The following is a 23,518-nucleotide window of genomic DNA, read 5'->3' on the forward strand; positions in this document are numbered from 1 at the left end:
CTTTAAGGAATTAAAAATAATAAAGCCATCAAATAAAACTAAGTAATATACACAACTGAAATATTGTATTATTTCATAGCAATTTCCTATTTTTCTATTGATGTCAACCCAATGTGGACCTGACAGAAATAATTGAATGTGAATGTTCACTGTTGTTGGCTTTAGAATTTCAATTAAAAAGCTCTAAAATCATTTGAATGTCATTATTTCATAATGCATTTAATTTTGAAAAAAATTATCGTAAACAAAATAAAAAACATAATTATTTTTTTATAATCGAACCCAAAACCGAATCGAGCTCAAAAAACACTTATCGCTCAGCACTAGTTCCATGTAGAACCCTCTGTGGAAATGGTTCTACATGGAACCTCAAAGTTTCTATCAGGAACCAAAAGTGTTCTACTTGGAACCAAAAAGGTTAGTCAAATGGTTCTCTTATGGGGACAGATAGCACCTTTTTTATGAGTGTAGAGAGCGCACAAGACATAGGGCATATAAGTCGCTTGGAGTGGTGAGAGACAGAAGGGGAGGGAAAGTGTGGGGGAAAGAGACTGGGAGAGAGAAGCTGCTCTGTGTGGACTGTAGCTTGCAGCTGTAATTGTGGAAGAGCGAGAAAGCGTGCTCATGTGAGAGAGACTCAGAGACTACTAGAGAGAGAGAGAGAGAAAGCAAAAGAGGTTGAGAGAGAGTGAGAGAGAGACAGACAGATAGCGAAGGCTGAAACACAGAGAGTGAAGTAAATAAAGAATGCAAGAAAGACAGTACAGTGACGCAGTGCTTCTCTGTCTACTGTAGGTGTACGAATTCTGTGGAGGCAGCGTGATACAAGGACTATACATTTCCTGTCTCCTATCAGCCGGATTTACTCCGAAAAGGGCATCAATGACCATTGGACCATATACTTCTCCACAATATTGCAGGCACTAAAGGTGGACTTTTAACAAGTGCAGTGACAATGCAGGTGAGATTCTCTTGATAGTTTATATACTGTACATGTGTTCAACTGCATGTTGTACTGAAATTATAGTGTTTGGTTTGCTAGACTTGAAGTAAGCCTTTTTATTGAAATGAATCACTTGTGGTGCATGGCATTTCTATCTGTTTATAATCGGGAAAACTGAATATCTACTAGATGCCGAGTTATGTATATTTCATACGCTTGCAGTATGTTATGTTTGCGGTAAAAAAATATTCAACAGCTTCTGTCTGAAGCCAGATGATGTGTCGACAGAGGCTGTGTTGTTTAGTTTAATTGTGGTAATGAGCTGTTACTATGCATTTACTTATAATCTGAGATATATTTGATATGGCTTCCAGGTAAAAAACAAAAAACAAAGATGTGCTTTGGAAAGTGAACTTTTATGATTGAGTGTAGAGAACAATGACGTTCTGTGTCTCTGTATCGCTCTTCTCATACCGTACACACAGATACAGTCACACTCACAATATGTGTTGCTTTGTTCACTAAGTCCTGTGCTGCTGGCTCTCCCTAGCTGCAGACAGCAGGACAGTTGATGGAGTGACGTGCTCTGGGTGGGGTGCCTGTTCATTAGATGAGTGTGATTGAGACCACAGTATATTGACAGGGAGTAGAACGATGAGACTACTGTACATGGTTAACAAACACAACAAAGATCAACAGAGCAAGCGAGGAGTCACCTATAGATCTACGGATAGCTGGATTCAGGAATAAAGCGCCATGTAATTGTTAAAATATACTTAAGTATTAAAAGTACAAGTATAAATCATTTCACATTCCTTATAGAGTGGAGTTGGTATCGCAGTTGAGAAAATACTTTCAGACAAAAAGCTAAAAAGCGACTGCCCCTAAAAACCAACGACTCCCTTTGAAAACGGGCGATGTGGCATCAGAAACATTAATTATAGTGTAAAAATGTACTACAAAGTGTAGCTAAACAGAATAACTTTGGTCATACCCAGTCAGCACATGACGTCCAAGGACGTCGAATTATGGTCGATTTCAGGTCTGTCTGTTGTGGCCACTATTTCACCCTAAAATAATCATCCCAAATTGGGCTGTGTATAACTATGTAAATGTCTCTCGGACCAGGTGACTTTTATCAATATAGACTCTAAAAAGTAAAGGTTCCTGGAGTATCCTTTAGGGGTTCTTCAAATTGGAACTGTGGGGGAACCCCCTAAAAGTTATTTGAAGAACATTTTGTGGGAACTCCTATAAGTTCTTCGAAGAACCCCTTATCATGGTTCCTCAAAGAACCTTTTGGGGTTCATTTTTTTAACTCCCAGCAAACCAGACAGCACCATTTTTTTATTGCCTTTTTTTTTTTACAGATAGCCAGGGGCACACTCCAACACTCGAACATCATTTAAAAACAACGCATTTGTGATTAGTGAGTCTGCCAGAGTTAGAAGGGATGACCAGGGATGTTCTCTTGATAAGTGTGTGAATTTGACCTTTTTCCTGTCTTGCTAAGCATTCGAAACATAACAAGTACTTCTGGGTGTCAGGGAAAATGTATGGAGTAAAAAGTACATTATTTTCTTTAGGAAGGTAGCAAAGTAAAAGTAAAAGTTGTCAAATATAAATAGTAAAGTACAGATACCCCCCAGAAAATGACTTAAGTAGTACTTTAAAGTATTTTTACTTGAGTACTTTACACCACTGGTTATGTGTCATTATATAAGAGCATTAAATATTGCAAGTTGAGCTTCCACCTCCCATTATGGCCTGTAGAGTAAATTGCTGCTCTTAGTTGAGCTAATTAGTCATGGTGATTGGTCTATAGGCATGGTTCATGATGAACAAAACAATGCAGCCTCTCTGTCCATGTTGGATTCATTAGCTTCATTCAGCCTGTTGCACACACACATACGTCTGCGTGCGAGGATTGCATGGAGAGCAAAAAAAACGTTGAATGTGCCGTGAAGGTTAAGGGCTCCATTATTTTGTGTGCATTATATTAAACATGTGAGGCCTGTCACTTAGGCTGGTCCTGCTGGGCCATACCGATAGTTCCCATGGCACTCATCCTCGATGTTAATCAACAACAACAAAAAATGGACTCTGGTTTGTGAGGTGAACTAACCTTCCTACTTGGCTTGCAGAGACAAGGTGCTGTCAATTTAACCTTTTATTTTGACTAGGCAAGTCAGTTAAGAACAAATTCTTATTTACAATGACAGCCTACCAGGGAACAGTGGGTTAACTGCCTTATTTAGGGCAGAATGACAGATTTTTTACCTTGTCAGCTCAGGGATTCGATCCAACAACCTTTCGGTTACTGGCCCAATGCGCTAACCACTAGGCACTAGGCTACCTGACACCCCAAATAAACTGGATGTAATTAGCTTGAAGAATACTGTCAGTCCCTGGAGAACCCTTGATCTGTGTCCCTAACGTAAGATGAAGTGGGAGTGCTGCTGCCTGAGGAGCTGCAGCTGCAGTCAATATTAACTGGGCTGGGCTATTTTTACCCCATTTTGTTTTTCCACTGAATTGGTCTTTTAACCCAAATATATATGAATTCTAGTCAATGGACACAATAAGCAAAAATGTGTGAGATGTTTGAAATGATTCCCTTTGTTTTGGGCAATGATAACTAGGACTGTAAATGTAGGAGAATTGTGAATTGTTTTCACTCAGTCGGATTCACAATGTTATTTTAGGCATTTCCACATTCACATTTTTTTATTGAGTTTTCTTGCTTTCTGCTCACTGCAGCCAGTGTAAAAATCCATGGTCTTGTTGCGCTGATCTGTCAGTGTTCCCTCCAATTGACTTTTTCTTGCTAGATGTCTGTCTCTCTTGATATCTTCATGCACACCAGTCAAGGGGATATTGTGTAGGAGATTGAAAGGCAAAGGTATGTAGTTGTCAGCTGAAACCAAAATCTGGTTCTGAAACATTGGGTACTCTTGGACTATTCGTTTCAAAGACAAGCATAAAAATGTTACGCAATAACAAGATTTAGAAGGAACATCTTACCTCATACAAAAGGTACCTCTGAAATATGGACTATTTGATTACATACAGTCAAGTCCCAAATTATTGGCACCCTTGAGAAAGATGAGCAAAAAATACTATATAAAATATATAATACAAATACTACTAATTCTACAGTATTTGAATGCAAAAAAAGGGAAAATTATATTATTTTATACTAATGCAAGTGCTCAGAGCAAGAGATTTTGTTAAACAAGTAATACAAAATTATCAAAATGATTGGCACCCCTGTTTTTAATACTCTAGCATCCTCCCCTTGCGAGGATAACAACACAGCCTTAAACACTTTTTTAATGATGATTGGAGAACACATTGGGAGGGATCTTAGACCACTCCTCCATACAGAATATTTCCAGATCCTTGATATCCTTCGTCTGCGTTTATGGACTGCCCTCTTCAATTCAAACCACAGGTTTTCAATGGGGATCAAATCCTGAGACGGCCATTCAAAATGTTGATTTTGTGGTCAATGAACCATTTCTTTGTGGATTTTGATGTGTGCTTGGGGTTATTGTCTTGCTAAAAGATCCACTTGCGGCAAAGTTTCAAGATCCCTCCCAAATGTGTTCTCCAACCTCATAAAACATTTTCGAAAAAAAAAGCTCAGTGTCGTTATACCTGTATTGAAAACAGGGGATTCAGGAGAAAGATATGATCCCTTATTGATGTCACCTGTTAAATCCACTTCCATCCGTGTAGATGAAAGAGAGGAGACAGGTTAAAGAAGGTTTTTTAAGCCTTGAGACAATTGAGACATGTACTGTGTATGTGTGCCATTCAGAAGGTAAATGGGCAAGACAAAAGGACATCCAGCCAACTTGACACAACTGTGGGAAGCATTTGAGTCAACATGGGCCAGCATCCCTGTGGAATGCTTTCGACACCTTGTAGAGTCCATGCTCCAACGCATTGAGGTTGTTCTGAGGGCAAAAGGGAGCGGGGGATCCAACAACTGAAAAAACACATTTTGCCCCAGGGATCCGTGGAAGTTTAGAGGGTGTAATACAATACAATGTAATATTATTAATCTACAATGTTTGTTATTAAACCTTGGGCAACATGAGCCTATTGGTATCCACAGTACTCCACCTATTATACATTTTCCATCTCAATACTTCAATACTATATTTTTTTACATAAATGCACTGTAATTTAAAGTAATTGTCCAGTGAAAATCAAACTTTTAAAAGTTAATGTTCTGTTAACTCATACCCAAATAATTTTGACTATACTCGTATTTGTGGCGAAGCATTAATTGGAGAAAAAATACTTTAAAAAAGCCACCTCAAACTTGTATCTCAAACAGACCGTTTCAAAAATGCTTTTTAAATGAGATTTAAACATAATCGGTTCAAGGACATACATCTGGTGTATTAGAAGCATTTATTGGTACCATGATTGACTTTCTATTTATTTATTTCACTATTATGGGGGATCCTGTTTTCTGCTAACAATGCCTGCAGTGGTGCGGTCGGCCGTGAACTTCCATGGCTTCAATGAGAGGTGGCAGTCTGTCACGTCTGCTCTCGCTCCTCCCCTCCGGTGTTTGACGTCGCCGGTATACTAACCGCCGGTCCTGGGATCCATCATTACGAGCACCTGCACGTTGTCATGAGGCAAACCTGGACTCCATTACCTTACTTATTACCACCCCTATATCTGGCCCTCCCTTAGGTTCCTTCCCCAGTCAGTATTGATCCTGTGTACATGCAAAGACGCTACTGTTATGTTGTCTCGTTTGTTGTTTTATTAAACGTTTCACCTGCTTCTCAACTCACAGCGTCTTCGTTACACAGTCGTTTTCTCTCTGCCTCATGACAACATGTGTAGAACTGCAGGATATTAGCGTTATAGTTGCAACAAGAAACATTTCTCTGCCCCATGACAACATGTGTAGAACTGCAGGATATTAGCGTTATAGTTGCAACAAGAAACATTTCTCTGCCCCATGACAACATGTGTAGAACTGCAGGATATTAGCGTTATAGTTGCAACAAGAAACATTTCTCTGCCCCATGACAACATGTGTAGAACTGCAGGATATTAGCGTTATAGTTGCAACAAGAAACATTTCTCTGCCCCATGACAACATGTGTAGAACTGCAGGATATTAGCGTTATAGTTGCAACAAGAAACATTTCTCTGCCCCATGACAACATGTGTAGAACTGCAGGATATTAGCGTTATAGTTGCAACAAGAAACATTTCTCTGCCTCATGACAACATGTGTAGAACTGCAGGATATTAGCGTTATAGTTGCAACAAGAAACATTTCTCTGCCTCATGACAACATGTGTAGAACTGCAGGATATTAGCGTTATAGTTGCAACAAGAAACATTTCTCTGCCCCATGACAAAATGTGTAGAATGCAGGAAATTAGCAAGTTTTTTTCCCTCCAAGAGGCAGACCTTTAAAATGTTCATTCCCAGGGCCCGAGACTTGGTTTGTCCGGCCTTGCACACGAAATCATGGTAAAACTCCTTGTATGATATTTTTTTATCTCACTCGAGTTGTGTTCTGATTATGAGGGGGTCACTGATGAATTTGCTATCACAAAAAAGTTTGAGAACCCCTGGGCTAGTGGTTAGGGAAGGGTTAGCTAACATGCTAAGTATCCTAACCATCCTTTTTAATTTTCACATGTAGCGAGCGAAGTGTTCGTGTTGTCCAACCAACATGCATAGTAGCTGAGTCAGACAATATAGTTTTCATGTTTCATAATTATCCTATTTCTCAGTGACACTTTTTTTTGCACTATGTTTGAAGGCTGTCAGCTTCTTCTCAGGAGGAGAATCACTTAGCCTTTCAACTAATTTTCAAATGATAGGATGCCTATTTAAAAACACTTTTCAACATTTCAAGATAGCAGTTAGTTCAGTTTGATCTTATTAAAGACAGCTGTATCATTTTTTATTCATTTTGACATATTGTTTGGGACCACTTTTTTTTGCTCTGTTTGAAGGCTGTCAGCTTCTTCTCAGGAAGAGAATCCCTTAGCCTTTCAACTAATTTTGGGTTAGTTCGACTAATTTTGGGTTAGTTCTCTCAAGAAGAACTAACCCACCCGGTGTATCCAGTATAAACTAACGGTGTACCCCGGTGTATTCAGTATAAACTAAAGTTGTACACCCGGTGTATCCAGTATAAACTAAATGGTGTACACCCTGTGTATCCAGTATAAACTAACGGTGTACACCGGTGTATCCAGTATAAACTAACGGTGTACACCCGGTGTATCCAGTATAAACTAAAGTTGTACACCCGGTGTATCCAGAATAAACTAACGGTGTACACCAGGTGTATCCAGTATAAACTAACGGTGTACACCAGGTGTATCCAGTATAAACTAACGGTGTACACCAGGTGTATCCAGTATAAACTAACGGTGTACACCAGGTGTATCCAGTATAAACTAACGGTGTACACCCGAAGCTTCCAGTCTGTTATTCGAACTCAATCAGCATGACAGAGTGATCTCCAGCCTTGTCCTCGTCAACACTCACACCTGTTAACGAGAGAATCACTGACATGCTGGTCCTTTTGTGGCAGGGGCTGAAATGCAGTGGAACGTTTTTTGGGGGGGATTCAGTTAATTTGCATAACCCCCTCCTACTGCAGTACATCCAGGAGGAGGTAGGATTACACTACCCACAACCCCCTCCTACTGCAGTACAAACAGGAGGAGGTAGGACTACACTACCCACAACCCCTCCTACTGCAGTACGTACAGGAGGAGGTAGGACTACACTACCCACAACCCCCTCCTACTGCAGTACATACAGGAGGTAGGACTACACTACCCACAACCCCCTCCTACTGCAGTATCTACAGGAGGAGGTAGGACTACACTACCCACAACCCCTCCTACTGCAGTACATACAGGAGGAGGTAGGACTACACTACCCACAACCCCCTCCTACTGCAGTACATCCAGGAGGAGGTAGGATTACACTACCCACAACCCCCTCCTACTGCAGTATGTACAGGAGGAGGTAGGACTACACTACCCACAACCCCTCCTACTGCAGTACATACAGGAGGAGGTAGGACTACACTACCCACAACCACAGTTCCCTAAAGGCAGGGTTGGGTAGGTTAGTACCCCGTTAGAGGGTTGGGTAGGTTAGTACCCCGTTAGAGGGTTGGGTAGGTTAGTACCCCGTTAGAGGGTTGGGTAGGTTAGTACCCCGTTAGAGGGTTGGGTAGGTTAGTACCCTGTTAGAGGGTTGGGTAGGTTAGTACCCCGTTAGAGGGTTGGGTAGGTTAGTACCCTGTTAGTTAGAGGGTTGGGTAGGTTAGTACCCTGTTAGTTAGAGGGTTGGGTAGGTTAGTACCCTGTTAGTTAGAGGGTTGGGTAGGTTAGTACCCTGTTAGAGGGTTGGGTAGGTTAGTACCCTGTTAGTTAGAGGGTTGGGTAGGTTAGTACCCTGTTAGGGGGTTGGGTAGGTTAGTACCCTGTTAGGGGGTTGGGTAGGTTAGTACCCCGTTAGAGGGTTGGGTAGGTTAGTACCCCGTTAGAGGGTTGGGTAGGTTAGTACCCCGTTAGAGGGTTGGGTAGGTTAGTACCCCGTTAGAGGGTTGGGTAGGTTAGTACCCGTTAGAGGGTTGGGTAGGTTAGTACCCGTTAGAGGGTTGGGTAGGTTAGTGCCCGTTAGAGGGTTGGGTAGGTTAGTACCCGTTAGAGGGTTGGGTAGGTTAGTACCCGTTAGAGGGTTGGGTAGGTTAGTACCCGTTAGAGGGTTGGGTAGGTTAGTACCCCGTTAGAGGGTTGGGTAGGTTAGTACCCCGTTAGAGGGTTGGGTAGGTTAGTACCCGTTAGAGGGTTGGGTAGGTTAGTACCCCGTTAGAGGGTTGGGTAGGTTAGTACCCGTTAGAGGGTTGGGTAGGTTAGTACCCGTTAGAGGGTTGGGTAGGTTAGTACCCCGTTAGAGGGTTGGGTAGATTAGTACCCGTTAGAGGGTTGGTGGGTTAGTACCCGTTAGAGGGTTGGGTAGGTTAGTACCCGTTAGAGGGTTGGGTAGGTTAGTACCCGTTAGAGGGTTGGGTAGGTTAGTACCCGTTAGAGGGTTGGGTAGGTTAGTACCCGTTAGAGGGTTGGGTAGGTTAGTACCCGTTAGAGGGTTGGGTAGGTTAGTACCCGTTAGAGGGTTGGGTAGGTTAGTACCCGTTAGAGGGTTGGGTAGGTTAGTACCCCGTTAGAGGGTTGGGTAGGTTAGTACCCCGTTAGAGGGTTGGGTAGGTTAGTACCCGTTAGAGGGTTGGGTAGGTTAGTACCCCGTTAGAGGGTTGGGTAGGTTAGTACCCGTTAGAGGGTTGGGTAGGTTAGTACCCGTTAGAGGGTTGGGTAGGTTAGTACCCGTTAGAGGGTTGGGTAGGTTAGTACCCCGTTAGAGGGTTGGGTAGGTTAGTACCCGTTAGAGGGTTGGGTAGGTTAGTACCCGTTAGAGGGTTGGGTAGGTTAGTACCCCGTTAGAGGGTTGGGTAGGTTAGTACCCGTTAGAGGGTTGGGTAGGTTAGTACCCCGTTAGAGGGTTGGGTAGGTTAGTACCCTGTTAGAGGGTTGGGTAGGTTAGTACCCCGTTAGAGGGTTGGGTAGGTTAGTACCCCGTTAGAGGGTTGGGTAGGTTAGTACCCCGTTAGAGGGTTGGGTAGGTTAGTACCCGTTAGAGGGTTGGGTAGGTTAGTACCCTGTTAGAGGGTTGGGTAGGTTAGTACCCTGTTAGAGGGTTGGGTAGGTTAGTACCCTGTTAGAGGGTTGGGTAGGTTAGTACCCTGTTAGAGGGTTGGGTAGGTTAGTACCCCGTTAGAGGGTTGGGTAGGTTAGTACCCCGTTAGAGGGTTGGGTAGGTTAGTACCCCGTTAGAGGGTTGGGTAGGTTAGTACCCGTTAGAGGGTTGGGTAGGTTAGTACCCGTTAGAGGGTTGGGTAGGTTAGTACCCCGTTAGATGGTTGGGTAGGTTAGTACCCCGTTAGAGGGTTGGGTAGGTTAGTACCCCGTTAGAGGGTTGGGTAGGTTAGTACCCCGTTAGAGGGTTGGGTAGGTTAGTACCCCGTTAGAGGGTTGGGTAGGTTAGTACCCGTTAGATGGTTGGGTAGGTTAGTACCCTGTTAGAGGGTTGGGTAGGTTAGTACCCCGTTAGAGGGTTGGGTAGGTTAGTACCCCGTTAGATGGTTGGGTAGGTTAGTACCCTGTTAGAGGGTTGGGTAGGTTAGTACCCTGTTAGAGGGTTGGGTGGGTTAGTACCCCGTTAGAGGGTTGGGTAGGTTAGTACCCCGTTAGAGGGTTGGGTAGGTTAGTACCCCGTTAGAGGGTTGGGTAGGTTAGTACCCTGTCCTCAGAACCTTTACCATAATCTATCAGTCTCTGTGTGTGTGTGTGTGTGTGTGTGTGTGTGTGTGTGTGTGTGTGTGTGTGTGTGTGTGTGTGTCAGGATGACATCATCGATGATGCGGTGGGTTTCGTGGCGGCAGCGGAGATGCTGAGGGAGAGGGGGGCGGGGACGATCATCGCCGTGGCAACGCACGCCATCCTGTCCGCGGACGCTCCCAGGATCCTCCAGGAGTCAGTCATTAGTCAGAGAGGAGAGGAGGTACCCCCTGTATATAACCTCATTACTACCCGGTACCCCCTGTATATAGCCTCATTACTACCTGGTACCCCCTGTATATAGCCTCATTACTACCCGGTACCCCCTGTATATAGCCTCATTACTACCCGGTACCCCCTGTATATAGCCTCATTACTACCCGGTACCCCCTGTATATAACCTCATTACTACCCGGTACCCCCTGTATATAGCCTCATTACTACCCGGTACCCCCTGTATATAGCCTCATTACTACCCGGTACCCCCTGTATATAGCCTCATTACTACCTGGTACCCCCTGTATATAGCCTCATTACTACCCGGTACCCCCTGTATATAACCTCATTACTACCTGGTACCCCCTGTATATAGCCTCATTACTACCCGGTACCCCCTGTATATAGCCTCATTACTACCTGGTACCCCCTGTATATAACCTCATTACTACCCGGTACCCCCTGTATATAGCCTCATTACTACCTGGTACCCCCTGTATATAGCCTCATTACTACCTGGTACCCCCTGTATATAGCCTCATTACTACCCGGTACCCCCTGTATATAGCCTCATTACTACCCGGTACCCCCTGTATATAGCCTCATTACTACCTGGTACCCCCTGTATATAGCCTCATTACTACCTGGTACCCCCTGTATATAGCCTCATTACTACCTGGTACCCCCTGTATATAGCCTCATTACTACCTGGTACCCCCTGTATATAGCCTCATTACTACCTGGTACCCCCTGTATATAGCCTCATTACTACCTGGTACCCCCTGTATATAGCCTCATTACTACCTGGTACCCCCTGTATATAGCCTCATTACTACCTGGTACCCCTGTATATAGCCTCATTACTACCTGGTACCCCCTGTATATAGCCTCATTACTACCTGGTACCCCCTGTATATAGCCTCATTACTACCTGGTACCCCTGTATATAGCCTCATTACTACCTGGTACCCCCTGTATATAGCCTCATTACTACCTGGTACCCCCTGTATATGTGACAGGTTACAGGAAATACTCATAGCCTGTTATACATTAAAAAGTATTAGTAAGTTCATAGTATGTGAGGATCTTAAAACATCTAAGGTTAAAAATATCATGCATTCTGTATTAGTTGATAGAGATGGATAACATTCATATAATTGTGTTAAAAAGTAAAAAATCCATCAAGCGTACAAAAGGTAAGAATTGTAAAAGGAATGTGTAAACCGTTATATTGATTACTTTATTTTGTGGTGCCAAATTGAAGGGGAAAAGTGTTAATCTGTGATCTACTAAATGCTCTTTAATCTATGAGCCTGAGATCGATTGCTCTGGTCTCCAGCCAAGTTCGCGGGGGAAATCGCGGTCTTTTCCTCATTACAGTAAAAGTTCTCAGTGAGGAAACAATACCGTATCACACTCGGGATTATTTCTCCCCTTTTCCAGGTACGTTATTGATGATAAAACAGAGTCATTTAAATGTAATAACTCGCTAACATGTCAAGAGTGTTTAAGCTGTGTCTTAGTAACATCTTGAGGAAGTTAGAGTTCAGTTTGCAGAGAGTAATATGAGCCCTGCTCGGTTGCAGCGAAGGCTTCGTACTGAGAGTAGCTGCCATTTTATGTCGATCGTCAATGAACATGTGCGTTGTTATTAAAACCTCTTGAGCATCTGATCCCGTTAGCGGGATCAAAATCCAGCGAAAAATCATATCGCCAATTAGCATTAAAAATTATCATAATTTTTTACAAAAATAAAAAATATATATATTTTTTTTTATAGATACACCTCTCCTGAATCGACCCACGTCGTCCGATTTCAAAAAGGTTTTACAGGAAAAGCAAATCATTAGATTATATTAGATGAGTCCATCGTAAAAAGCAGCTTCATAGCCATTTTCCGACCAACCACTTCCATCACATATTATCAATAAACAGCTAAATGTAGCACTAACCTTTTACAAACTTCATCAGATGGCACCCCTAGGACATCATGTTATACAATGCATGCATTCTTTTGTTCAATAAAGGTCATATTTATATATAAAAACAGCATTTTACATCTCTGTCTGACGTTGACTACCTAATTTCCCCTCAAAAGCGTCCCGGTAAACAATGCTACGTTTCAATAAATTGCTATACTATAACGATTTTTTAAATGTATATTGTCAATCTAACATTTATAGATGAATATCTCTTGAGAACACCCGTCATACCAGATTTTAAATTAACTTTACTGGGTAATCACACTTTGCGATAAAAGGAGATGCGATACTCAGAAAATCAGCTAATATACAGTGCTCGGCGCCATCTTGGACGCAACAGTATGAACCATCTCATCTTCAATAATATTGTCAATAATCGCCTACCTTTAGTTGTCTTCATCAGAAAGCATCCCAGGTCCACAACAGATGTATTTTCGGTCAAAAAGTCCATACTTCACGTTCCATTAGCCTGATGTTGGTAGCGCGTCCTATGGCTCTCTCCAAACGCAGCTCTGCACTTCATACTGAAAGCAATCCTCGCGCATGTAGGTTCGTTCAAACATGTCAAACGTTGTATAAAATAAATGTTCAGGGCCTCTAACACCAAGAGAGCCAATAAGATTCGAGGGGGATGATTTCATTGCCTTTAAAACCGTTTCCAAAGGTGGGGGGCAGACATGGCCGCCGGCGTCATAATGGTGATGGCCCATCCCCTGTGACCAATTTCAAACTCCTGTCATTCACTGAGTTTTGACTCTATAAGGCTCAAACCACTGTGAAAGGACTGGCGACATCTAGTGGAAGCAATAGGAAGTGCCAAAATATTCCTAAACCCCTGTGTTTTTCAATGGGATAGGTTTAAAGTCAATACAACACATCAGGTATCCACTTCCTGTCAGAAAATGTCTCAGGGTTTTGCCTGCCAAATGAGTTCTGTTATACTCACAGACACCATTCAAACAGTTTTAGAAACTTTAGAGTGTTTTCTATCCATATATAATAAGTATATGCATGCCCTATCTTCTGAGTTTGATTAGTAGGCCGTTGAAAATGGGAACGATTTTTTTTCAAAATGCGCTGTGGCGCCCCCTATCCTAGGGTATCCTCAAGAGGTTTTAATAAGATATTTTGCGGTGTTATTTGTATAATGGTTTTTCAAACACTTTATTGACTGTTGATAAATTGAGTTATGGTTTACTGAGTTAAAGCTTTGTGCTTGACAGTTATATTGAAATGAGTGTATGTTTCAGTGAATTACAGTGTATACTGTTGTGACTTGAATAAGCCTTGTACCCTACAACACTAGCTCTTTCCTGTAGATCTGTTGTTTTGTAAAATGTGTTACTTTGGTAAAATGATTTGCAGTAAAAGTTCTCAGTGAGGAAACAATACCGTATCACTCTCGTGATTATTTCTCCCCTTTTTCAGGGGCCAAAGCCTCATTAGATATCGGTCGTCCAGAACAACTAGCCAAAGCCTCATTAGATATCGGTCGTCCAGGACAACTAGCCAAAGCCTCATTAGATATCGGTCGTCCAGAACAACTAGCCAAAGCCTCATTAGATATCGGTCGTCCAGAACAACTAGCCAAAGCCTCATTAGATATCGGTCGTCCAGAACAACTAGCCAAAGCCTCATTAGATATCGGTCGTCCAGAACAACTAGCCAAAGCCTCATTAGATATCGGTCGTCCAGAACAACTAGCCAAAGCCTCATTAGATATCGGTCGTCCAGAACAACTAGCCAAAGCCTCATTAGATATCGGTCGTCCAAAGGAAGTCTGTAGACGGGAGTGTTTATGCGTCTATACAGAACAACTGGCGTAATTTCCCGGACTATTAAGCGCACCTGAATATAAGCCGAACCCACTGAATTTAAAAAAAAAGTATTATTTTGAACATAAATAAGTCGCACATGTCTATAAGCCGCAGGTGCCTACCGGTACATTGAAACAAATTAACTTTACACAGGCTTTAACGAAACACGGCTTGTAACAAAAATAAATAGGCTTTAATGAAACAAAACTACAAAATGAGGATGTGATTTGCTCGGGTTTCCCAAAAACATGATTTGCTGGTTGGGGTAAGTTTCTCAAAAGCATGTGAAATCACAAAAAAAAAAGTGTCTGGACCCTTACTATGAAATTCAACTTAATAAAATAGATTTAGTTGTTTAAAAAAAAGAACTTCTCCTGTAAGGCAGTGTTATTAAAATGGAGGTGAAATGTCTTTAAAAAGTGGGTGTTAACGAAATGTCTGTGTGGCACTCTTCCCCCTCCCACTACACTTTCTCCCTCCCCTCCCAGGATGTGAAGTTAAAGAACATGGGTTCTTGGCCCAGCGTTCTCAGTCCACCTCCGCTGTCCGCTCCTCTAGCGACAGCTTCGAACAGGTCCGTCGCGTCGCCCGAGAGAAGGGGAGAGAGAGAAACAGCTAAAAGCACAGGCCAGGAGAGAGCAGGAGAAACTACGGTAAGAGGGAAGGATGGAGGGAGGGAAAGGGAGGAGGAGGAGGAGAGGGAGAAGGTCATTCTAGCACCCCATCTAAGCTCATCCCCCTCTGACACTCCACTTTCTCTTCTCCAGTAGCCGTGACGACGAGGACTCTGTGGAGCAGCAGGGGAGGGGGCGTGTCCAGGAGGACACTCGCCGTCGCCAGGAGCAACTTTCGCCTCAACCCCTCCCGCCGACTCCCCACAGGCCCCTCCCACTCAACAGGCCACACCCTCGGCCGCAGCAGAACGCCATGGACCAGCAGAGGGAGCTGGCGAGACGCCGCGAGCAGGAAAGGAGGAGGAGAGAGGTGGTAATACTTTATAGCAGTAATACTACTATAATACTAACATGTTATACTAGTATAGCAGGAGAGAGGTGGTAATACTTTATAGCAGTAATACTACTATAATACTAACATGTTATACTAGTATAGCAGGAGAGAGGTGGTAATACTTTATAGCAGTAATACTACTATAATACTAACATGTTATACTAGTATAGCAGGAGAGGTGGTAATACTTTATAGCAGTAATACTACTATAATACTAACATGTTATACTAGTATAGTAGGAGAGAGGCGGTAATACTTTATAGCAGTGATACTACTATAATACTAACATGTTATACTAGTATAGCAGGAGAGAGGCGGTAATACTACTATAATACTAACATGTTATACTAGTATAGCAGGAGAGAGGTGGTAATACTTTATAGCAGTAATACTACTATAATACTAACATGTTATACTAGTATAGTAGGAGAGAGGCGGTAATACTTTATAGCAGTAATACTACTATAATACTAACATGTTATACTAGTATAGCAGGAGAGAGGTGGTAATACTTTATAGCAGTAATACTACTATAATACTAACATGTTATACTAGTATAGCAGGAGAGAGGTGGTAATACTTTATAGCAGTAATACTACTATAATACTAACATGTTATACTAGTATAGCAGGAGAGAGGTGGTAATACTTTATAGCAGTAATACTACTATAATACTAACATGTTATACTAGTATAGTAGGAGAGAGGCGGTAATACTTTATAGCAGTAATACTACTATAATACTAACATGTTATACTAGTATAGTAGGAGAGAGGCGGTAATACTACTATAATACTAACATGTTATACTAGTATAGCAGGAGAGAGGTGGCAATACTTTATAGCAGTAATACTACTATAATACTAACATGTTATACTAGTATAGCAGGAGAGAGGCGGTAATACTTTATAGCAGTAATACTACTATAATACTAACATGTTATACTAGTATAGCAGGAGAGAGGTGGTAATACTTTATAGCAGTAATACTACTATAATACTAACATGTTATACTAGTATAGCAGGAGAGAGGTGGTAATACTTTATAGCAGTAATACTACTATAATACTAACATGTTATACTAGTATAGCAGGAGAGAGGTGGTAATACTTTATAGCAGTAATACTACTATAATACTAACATGTTATACTAGTATAGCAGGAGAGAGGTGGTAATACTTTATAGCAGTAATACTACTATAATACTAACATGTTATACTAGTATAGTAGGAGAGAGGCGGTAATACTTTATAGCAGTAATACTACTATAATACTAACATGTTATACTAGTATAGTAGGAGAGAGGCGGTAATACTACTATAATACTAACATGTTATACTAGTATAGCAGGAGAGAGGTGGCAATACTTTATAGCAGTAATACTACTATAATACTAACATGTTATACTAGTATAGCAGGAGAGAGGCGGTAATACTTTATAGCAGTAATACTACTATAATACTAACATGTTATACTAGTATAGTAGGAGAGAGGCGGTAATACTTTATAGCAGTGATACTACTATAATACTAACATGTTATACTAGTATAGTAGGAGAGAGGCGGTAATACTTTATAGCAGTTATACTACTATAATACTAACATAAAATACTAGTTTACCAGAAGAGAGTTGGTAATACTTTATAGCAGTAATACTACTATAATACTAACATGTTATACTAGTATAGCAGGAGAGAGGCGGTAATACTTTATAGCAGTTATACTACTATAATACTAACATAAAATACTAGTTTAGCAGAAGAGAGGTGGTCATACTTTATAGCAGTAATACTACTATAATACTAACATGATATACTAGTATAGCAGTAATACTACTATAATACTAACATGTTATACTAGTATAGCAGGAGAGAGGCGGTAATACTTTATAGCAGTTATACTACTATAATACTAACATAAAATACTAGTTTACCAGAAGAGAGGTGGCAATACTTTATAGCAGTTATACTACTGTAATACTAACATAATATACTTTTCTAGCAGAAGAGAGGTGGTAATACTTTATAGCAGTTATACTACTATAATACTAACATAATATACTTTTCTAGCAGAAGAGAGGTGGTAATACTTTATAGCAGTTATACTACTATAATACTAACATAATATACTTTTCTAGCAGAAGAGAGGTGGTAATACTTTATAGCAGTTATACTACTATAATACTAACATGTTATACTAGTATAGCAGTAATACTACTATAATACTAACATGTTATACTAGTATAGCAGGAGAGAGGCGGTAATACTACTATAATACTAACATGTTATACTAGTATAGCAGTAATACTACTATAATACTAACATGATATACTGGTATAGTAGGAGAGAGGCGGTAATACTTTATAGCAGTTATACTACTATAATACTAACATGTTATACTAGTATAGCAGGAGAGAGGTGGTAATACTTTATAGCAGTAATACTACTATAATACTAACATGATATACTGGTATAGTAGGAGAGAGGCGGTAATACTTTATAGCAGTTATACTACTATAATACTAACATGTTATACTAGTATAGCAGGAGAGAGGTGGTAATACTTTATAGCAGTAATACTACTATAATACTAACATGTTATACTAGTATAGTAGGAGAGAGGCGGTAATACTTTATAGCAGTAATACTACTATAATACTAACATAAAATACTAGTTTAGCAGAAGAGAGGTGGTAATACTTTATAGCAGTAATACTACTATAATACTAACATGTTATACTAGTATAGCAGGAGAGAGGAGGAGAGAATCATCATAAAGATACGTATTAATATATGTATATTCTTGTTATATTATGTATATTCAGTTATATTACAATAATACAGAGGAGAGGTAGTTTAGCTGAGAAGAGATGGGAAAGATTAACACTGCATCTAATTCCTCTCTCTCTCGCTCTGTCTCTCATCCCCCTCTCTCTACAGATGGCGGACACCATTGACATCAACTTCCAGAGCGACTTGATGGTCATCTTTGAAGAGAACCTTTTCTGAGAGAGAGATTGAGAAAGGAGGAGAGGGAGAGAAAGAGATATGAACTCTACCTTATCCCACCATGGCTGGGATTTCACACACAACACCCTCCCTCCCTCTGATTAGAGACCCCAGACCAGGATGTGAGCTCCAGAGACTTGAAGGAGACTGAGGTGAGGTACAGTAATAAGGAGTAGCCCTCCCTCCCTCCCTCTGATTAGAGACCCCAGACCAGGATGTGAGCTCCAGAGACTTGAAGGAGACTGAGGTGAGGTACAGTAATAAGGAGTAGCCCTCCCTCCCTCCCTCTGATTAGAGACCCCAGACCAGGATGTGAGCTCCAGAGACTTGAAGGAGACTGAGGTGAGGTACAGTAATAAGGAGTAGCCCTCCCTCCCTCCCTCTGATTAGAGACCCCAGACCAGGATGTGAGCTCCAGAGACTTGAAGGAGACTGAGGTGAGGTACAGTAATAAGGAGATGCCCTCCCTCCCTCTGATTAGAGACCCCAGACCAGGATGTGAGCTCCAGAGACTTGAAGGAGACTGAGGTGAGGTACAGTAATAAGGAGTAGCCCTCCCTCCCTCTGATTAGAGACCCCAGACCAGGATGTGAGCTCCAGAGACTTGAAGGAGACTGAGGTGAGGTACAGTAATAAGGAGTAGCCCTCCCTCCCTCTGATTAGAGACCCCAGACCTGGATGTGAGCTCCAGAGACTTGAAGGAGACTGAGGTGAGGTACAGTAATAAGGAGTAGCCCTCCCTCCCTCCCTCTGATTAGAGACCCCAGACCAGGATGTGAGCTCCAGAGACTTGAAGGAGACTGAGGTGAGGTACAGTAATAAGGAGTAGCCCTCCCTCCCTCCCTCTGATTAGAGACCCCAGACCAGGATGTGAGCTCCAGAGACTTGAAGGAGACTGAGGTGAGGTACAGTAATAAGGAGTAGCCCTCCCTCCCTCCCTCTGATTAGAGACCCCAGACCAGGATGTGAGCTCCAGAGACTTGAAGGAGACTGAGGTGAGGTACAGTAATAAGGAGTAGCCCTCCCTCCCTCCCTCTGATTAGAGACCCCAGACCAGGATGTGAGCTCCAGAGACTTGAAGGAGACTGAGGTGAGGTACAGTAATAAGGAGTAGCCCTCCCTCCCTCCCTCTGATTAGAGACCCCAGACCAGGATGTGAGCTCCAGAGACTTGAAGGAGACTGAGGTGAGGTACAGTAATAAGGAGTAGCCCTCCCTCCCTCCCTCTGATTAGAGACCCCAGACCAGGATGTGAGCTCCAGAGACTTGAAGGAGACTGAGGTGAGGTACAGTAATAAGGAGATGCCCTCCCTCCCTCTGATTAGAGACCCCAGACCAGGATGTGAGCTCCAGAGACTTGAAGGAGACTGAGGTGAGGTACAGTAATAAGGAGATGCCCTCCCTCCCTCTGATTAGAGACCCCAGACCAGGATGTGAGCTCCAGAGACTTGAAGGAGACTGAGGTGAGGTACAGTAATAAGGAGATGCCCTCCCTCCCTCTGATTAGAGACCCCAGACCAGGATGTGAGCTCCAGAGACTTGAAGGAGACTGAGGTGAGGTACAGTAATAAGGAGATGCCCTCCCTCCCTCTGATTAGAGACCCCAGACCAGGATGTGAGCTCCAGAGACTTGAAGGAGACTGAGGTGAGGTACAGTAATAAGGAGATGCCCTCCCTCCCTCTGATTAGAGACCCCAGACCAGGATGTGAGCTCCAGAGACTTGAAGGAGACTGAGGTGAGGTACAGTAATAAGGAGATGCCCTCCCTCCCTCTGATTAGAGACCCCAGACCAGGATGTGAGCTCCAGAGACTTGAAGGAGACTGAGGTGAGGTACAGTAATAAGGAGTAGCCCTCCCTCCCTCCCTCTGATTAGAGACCCCAGACCAGGATGTGAGCTCCAGAGACTTGAAGGAGACTGAGGTGAGGTACAGTAATAAGGAGATGCCCTCCCTCCCTCCCTCTGATTAGAGACCCCAGACCAGGATGTGAGCTCCAGAGACTTGAAGGAGACTGAGGTGAGGTACAGTAATAAGGAGTAGCCCTCCCTCCCTCCCTCTGATTAGAGACCCCAGACCAGGATGTGAGCTCCAGAGACTTGAAGGAGACTGAGGTGAGGTACAGTAATAAGGAGTAGCCCTCCCTCCCTCCCTCTGATTAGAGACCCCAGACCAGGATGTGAGCTCCAGAGACTTGAAGGAGACTGAGGTGAGGTACAGTAATAAGGAGTAGCCCTCCCTCCCTCCCTCTGATTAGAGACCCCAGACCAGGATGTGAGCTCCAGAGACTTGAAGGAGACTGAGGTGAGGTACAGTAATAAGGAGATGCCCTCCCTCCCTCTGATTAGAGACCCCAGACCAGGATGTGAGCTCCAGAGACTTGAAGGAGACTGAGGTGAGGTACAGTAATAAGGGAGATGCCCTCCCTCCCTCTGATTAGAGACCCCAGACCAGGATGTGAGCTCCAGAGACTTGAAGGAGACTGAGGTGAGGTACAGTAATAAGGAGTAGCCCTCCCTCCCTCTGATTAGAGACCCCAGACCAGGATGTGAGCTCCAGAGACTTGAAGGAGACTGAGGTGAGGTACAGTAATAAGGAGTAGCCCTCCCTCCCTCCCTCTGATTAGAGACCCCAGACCAGGATGTGAGCTCCAGAGACTTGAAGGAGACTGAGGTGAGGTACAGTAATAAGGAGTAGCCCTCCCTCCCTCTGATTAGAGACCCCAGACCAGGATGTGAGCTCCAGAGACTTGAAGGAGACTGAGGTGAGGTACAGTAATAAGGAGTAGCCCTCCCTCCCTCCCTCTGATTAGAGACCCCAGACCAGGATGTGAGCTCCAGAGACTTGAAGGAGACTGAGGTGAGGTACAGTAATAAGGAGATGCCCTCCCTCCCTCCCTCTGATTAGAGACCCCAGACCAGGATGTGAGCTCCAGAGACTTGAAGGAGACTGAGGTGAGGTACAGTAATAAGGAGTAGCCCTCCCTCCCTCCCTCTGATTAGAGACCCCAGACCAGGATGTGAGCTCCAGAGACTTGAAGGAGACTGAGGTGAGGTACAGTAATAAGGAGTAGCCCTCCCTCCCTCTGATTAGAGACCCCAGACCAGGATGTGAGCTCCAGAGACTTGAAGGAGACTGAGGTGAGGTACAGTAATAAGGAGTAGCCCTCCCTCCCTCCCTCTGATTAGAGACCCCAGACCAGGATGTGAGCTCCAGAGACTTGAAGGAGACTGAGGTGAGGTACAGTAATAAGGAGTAGCCCTCCCTCCCTCCCTCTGATTAGAGACCCCAGACCAGGATGTGAGCTCCAGAGACTTGAAGGAGACTGAGGTGAGGTACAGTAATAAGGAGTAGCCTCCCTCCCTCCCTCTGATTAGAGACCCCAGACCAGGATGTGAGCTCCAGAGACTTGAAGGAGACTGAGGTGAGGTACAGTAATAAGGAGTAGCCCTCCCTCCCTCCCTCTGATTAGAGACCCCAGACCAGGATGTGAGCTCCAGAGACTTGAAGGAGACTGAGGTGAGGTACAGTAATAAGGAGATGCCCTCCCTCCCTCCCTCTGATTAGAGACCCCAGACCAGGATGTGAGCTCCAGAGACTTGAAGGAGACTGAGGTGAGGTACAGTAATAAGGAGATGCCCCCTCCCTCCCTCTGATTAGAGACCCCAGACCAGGATGTGAGCTCCAGAGACTTGAAGGAGACTGAGGTGAGGTACAGTAATAAGGAGTAGCCCTCCCTCCCTCCCTCTGATTAGAGACCCCAGACCAGGATGTGAGCTCCAGAGACTTGAAGGAGACTGAGGTGAGGTACAGTAATAAGGAGTAGCCCTCCCTCCCTCCCTCTGATTAGAGACCCCAGACCAGGATGTGAGCTCCAGAGACTTGAAGGAGACTGAGGTGAGGTACAGTAATAAGGAGAAGCCCTCCCTCCCTCCCTCTGATTAGAGACCCCAGACCAGGATGTGAGCTCCAGAGACTTGAAGGAGACTGAGGTGAGGTACAGTAATAAGGAGATGCCCTCCCTCCCTCCCTCTGATTAGAGACCCCAGACCAGGATGTGAGCTCCAGAGACTTGAAGGAGACTGAGGTGAGGTACAGTAATAAGGAGATGCCCTCCCTCCCTCCCTCTGATTAGAGACCCCAGACCAGGATGTGAGCTCCAGAGACTTGAAGGAGACTGAGGTGAGGTACAGTAATAAGGAGATGCCCTCCCTCCCTCTGATTAGAGACCCCAGACCAGGATGTGAGCTCCAGAGACTTGAAGGAGACTGAGGTGAGGTACAGTAATAAGGAGATGCCCTCCCTCCCTCCCTCTGATTAGAGACCCCAGACCAGGATGTGAGCTCCAGAGACTTGAAGGAGACTGAGGTGAGGTACAGTAATAAGGAGTAGCCCTCCCTCCCTCTGATTAGAGACCCCAGACCAGGATGTGAGCTCCAGAGACTTGAAGGAGACTGAGGTGAGGTACAGTAATAAGGAGATGCCCTCCCTCCCTCCCTCTGATTAGAGACCCCAGACCAGGATGTGAGCTCCAGAGACTTGAAGGAGACTGAGGTGAGGTACAGTAATAAGGAGTAGCCCTCCCTCCCTCCCTCTGATTAGAGACCCCAGACCAGGATGTGAGCTCCAGAGACTTGAAGGAGACTGAGGTGAGGTACAGTAATAAGGAGATGCCCTCCCTCCCTCTGATTAGAGACCCCAGACCAGGATGTGAGCTCCAGAGACTTGAAGGAGACTGAGGTGAGGTACAGTAATAAGGAGATGCCCTCCCTCCCTCTGATTAGAGACCCCAGACCAGGATGTGAGCTCCAGAGACTTGAAGGAGACTGAGGTGAGGTACAGTAATAAGGAGATGCCCTCCCTCCCTCCCTCTGATTAGAGACCCCAGACCAGGATGTGAGCTCCAGAGACTTGAAGGAGACTGAGGTGAGGTACAGTAATAAGGAGTAGCCCTCCCTCCCTCCCTCTGATTAGAGACCCCAGACCAGGATGTGAGCTCCAGAGACTTGAAGGAGACTGAGGTGAGGTACAGTAATAAGGAGATGCCCTCCCTCCCTCTGATTAGAGACCCCAGACCAGGATGTGAGCTCCAGAGACTTGAAGGAGACTGAGGTGAGGTACAGTAATAAGGAGTAGCCCTC

General features: G+C 43.7%; 1 protein-coding gene across 6 annotated transcripts; it reads left to right on the forward strand.

Annotated features, from left to right (window-relative positions):
- The first annotated feature begins 535 nt into the window (after positions 1-535).
- Positions 536-18,595, forward strand: LOC123739083 (ribose-phosphate pyrophosphokinase-like). 6 transcript variants are annotated; one of them, XR_006767620.1, is made up of 5 exons: positions 536-961; positions 10,418-10,576; positions 14,857-15,021; positions 15,136-15,355; positions 18,312-18,595. XR_006767620.1 is itself a non-coding variant. In XM_045713646.1 (4 exons), the coding sequence occupies exons 1-4, from the start codon at positions 956-958 to the stop codon at positions 18,378-18,380; spliced, it is 399 nt and encodes a 132-aa protein (XP_045569602.1). In that variant the 5' UTR covers positions 536-955; the 3' UTR covers positions 18,381-18,595. The 6 variants fall into 6 exon arrangements, 1 of the variants encoding a protein (XP_045569602.1); XR_006767619.1 differs by having other exon boundaries at positions 15,136-15,352; XR_006767618.1 differs by having other exon boundaries at positions 15,139-15,355.
- Positions 18,596-23,518: the final 4,923 nt, after the last annotated feature.

Source organism: Salmo salar, unplaced genomic scaffold, assembly GCF_905237065.1.
Source record: "Salmo salar unplaced genomic scaffold, Ssal_v3.1, whole genome shotgun sequence".
Classification (NCBI taxonomy): Eukaryota; Metazoa; Chordata; class Actinopteri; order Salmoniformes; family Salmonidae; genus Salmo; species Salmo salar.

Coding starts and splice junctions, on each gene's coding strand:
- LOC123739083 (XM_045713646.1), top strand. Junction 10,577..14,856: donor TTAGTCAGAGAGGAGAGGAG/GTACCCCCTGTA, acceptor CTCCCCTCCCAG/GATGTGAAGTTAAAGAACAT. Junction 15,022..18,311: donor AGAGAGCAGGAGAAACTACG/GTAAGAGGGAAG, acceptor CTCTCTCTACAG/ATGGCGGACACCATTGACAT.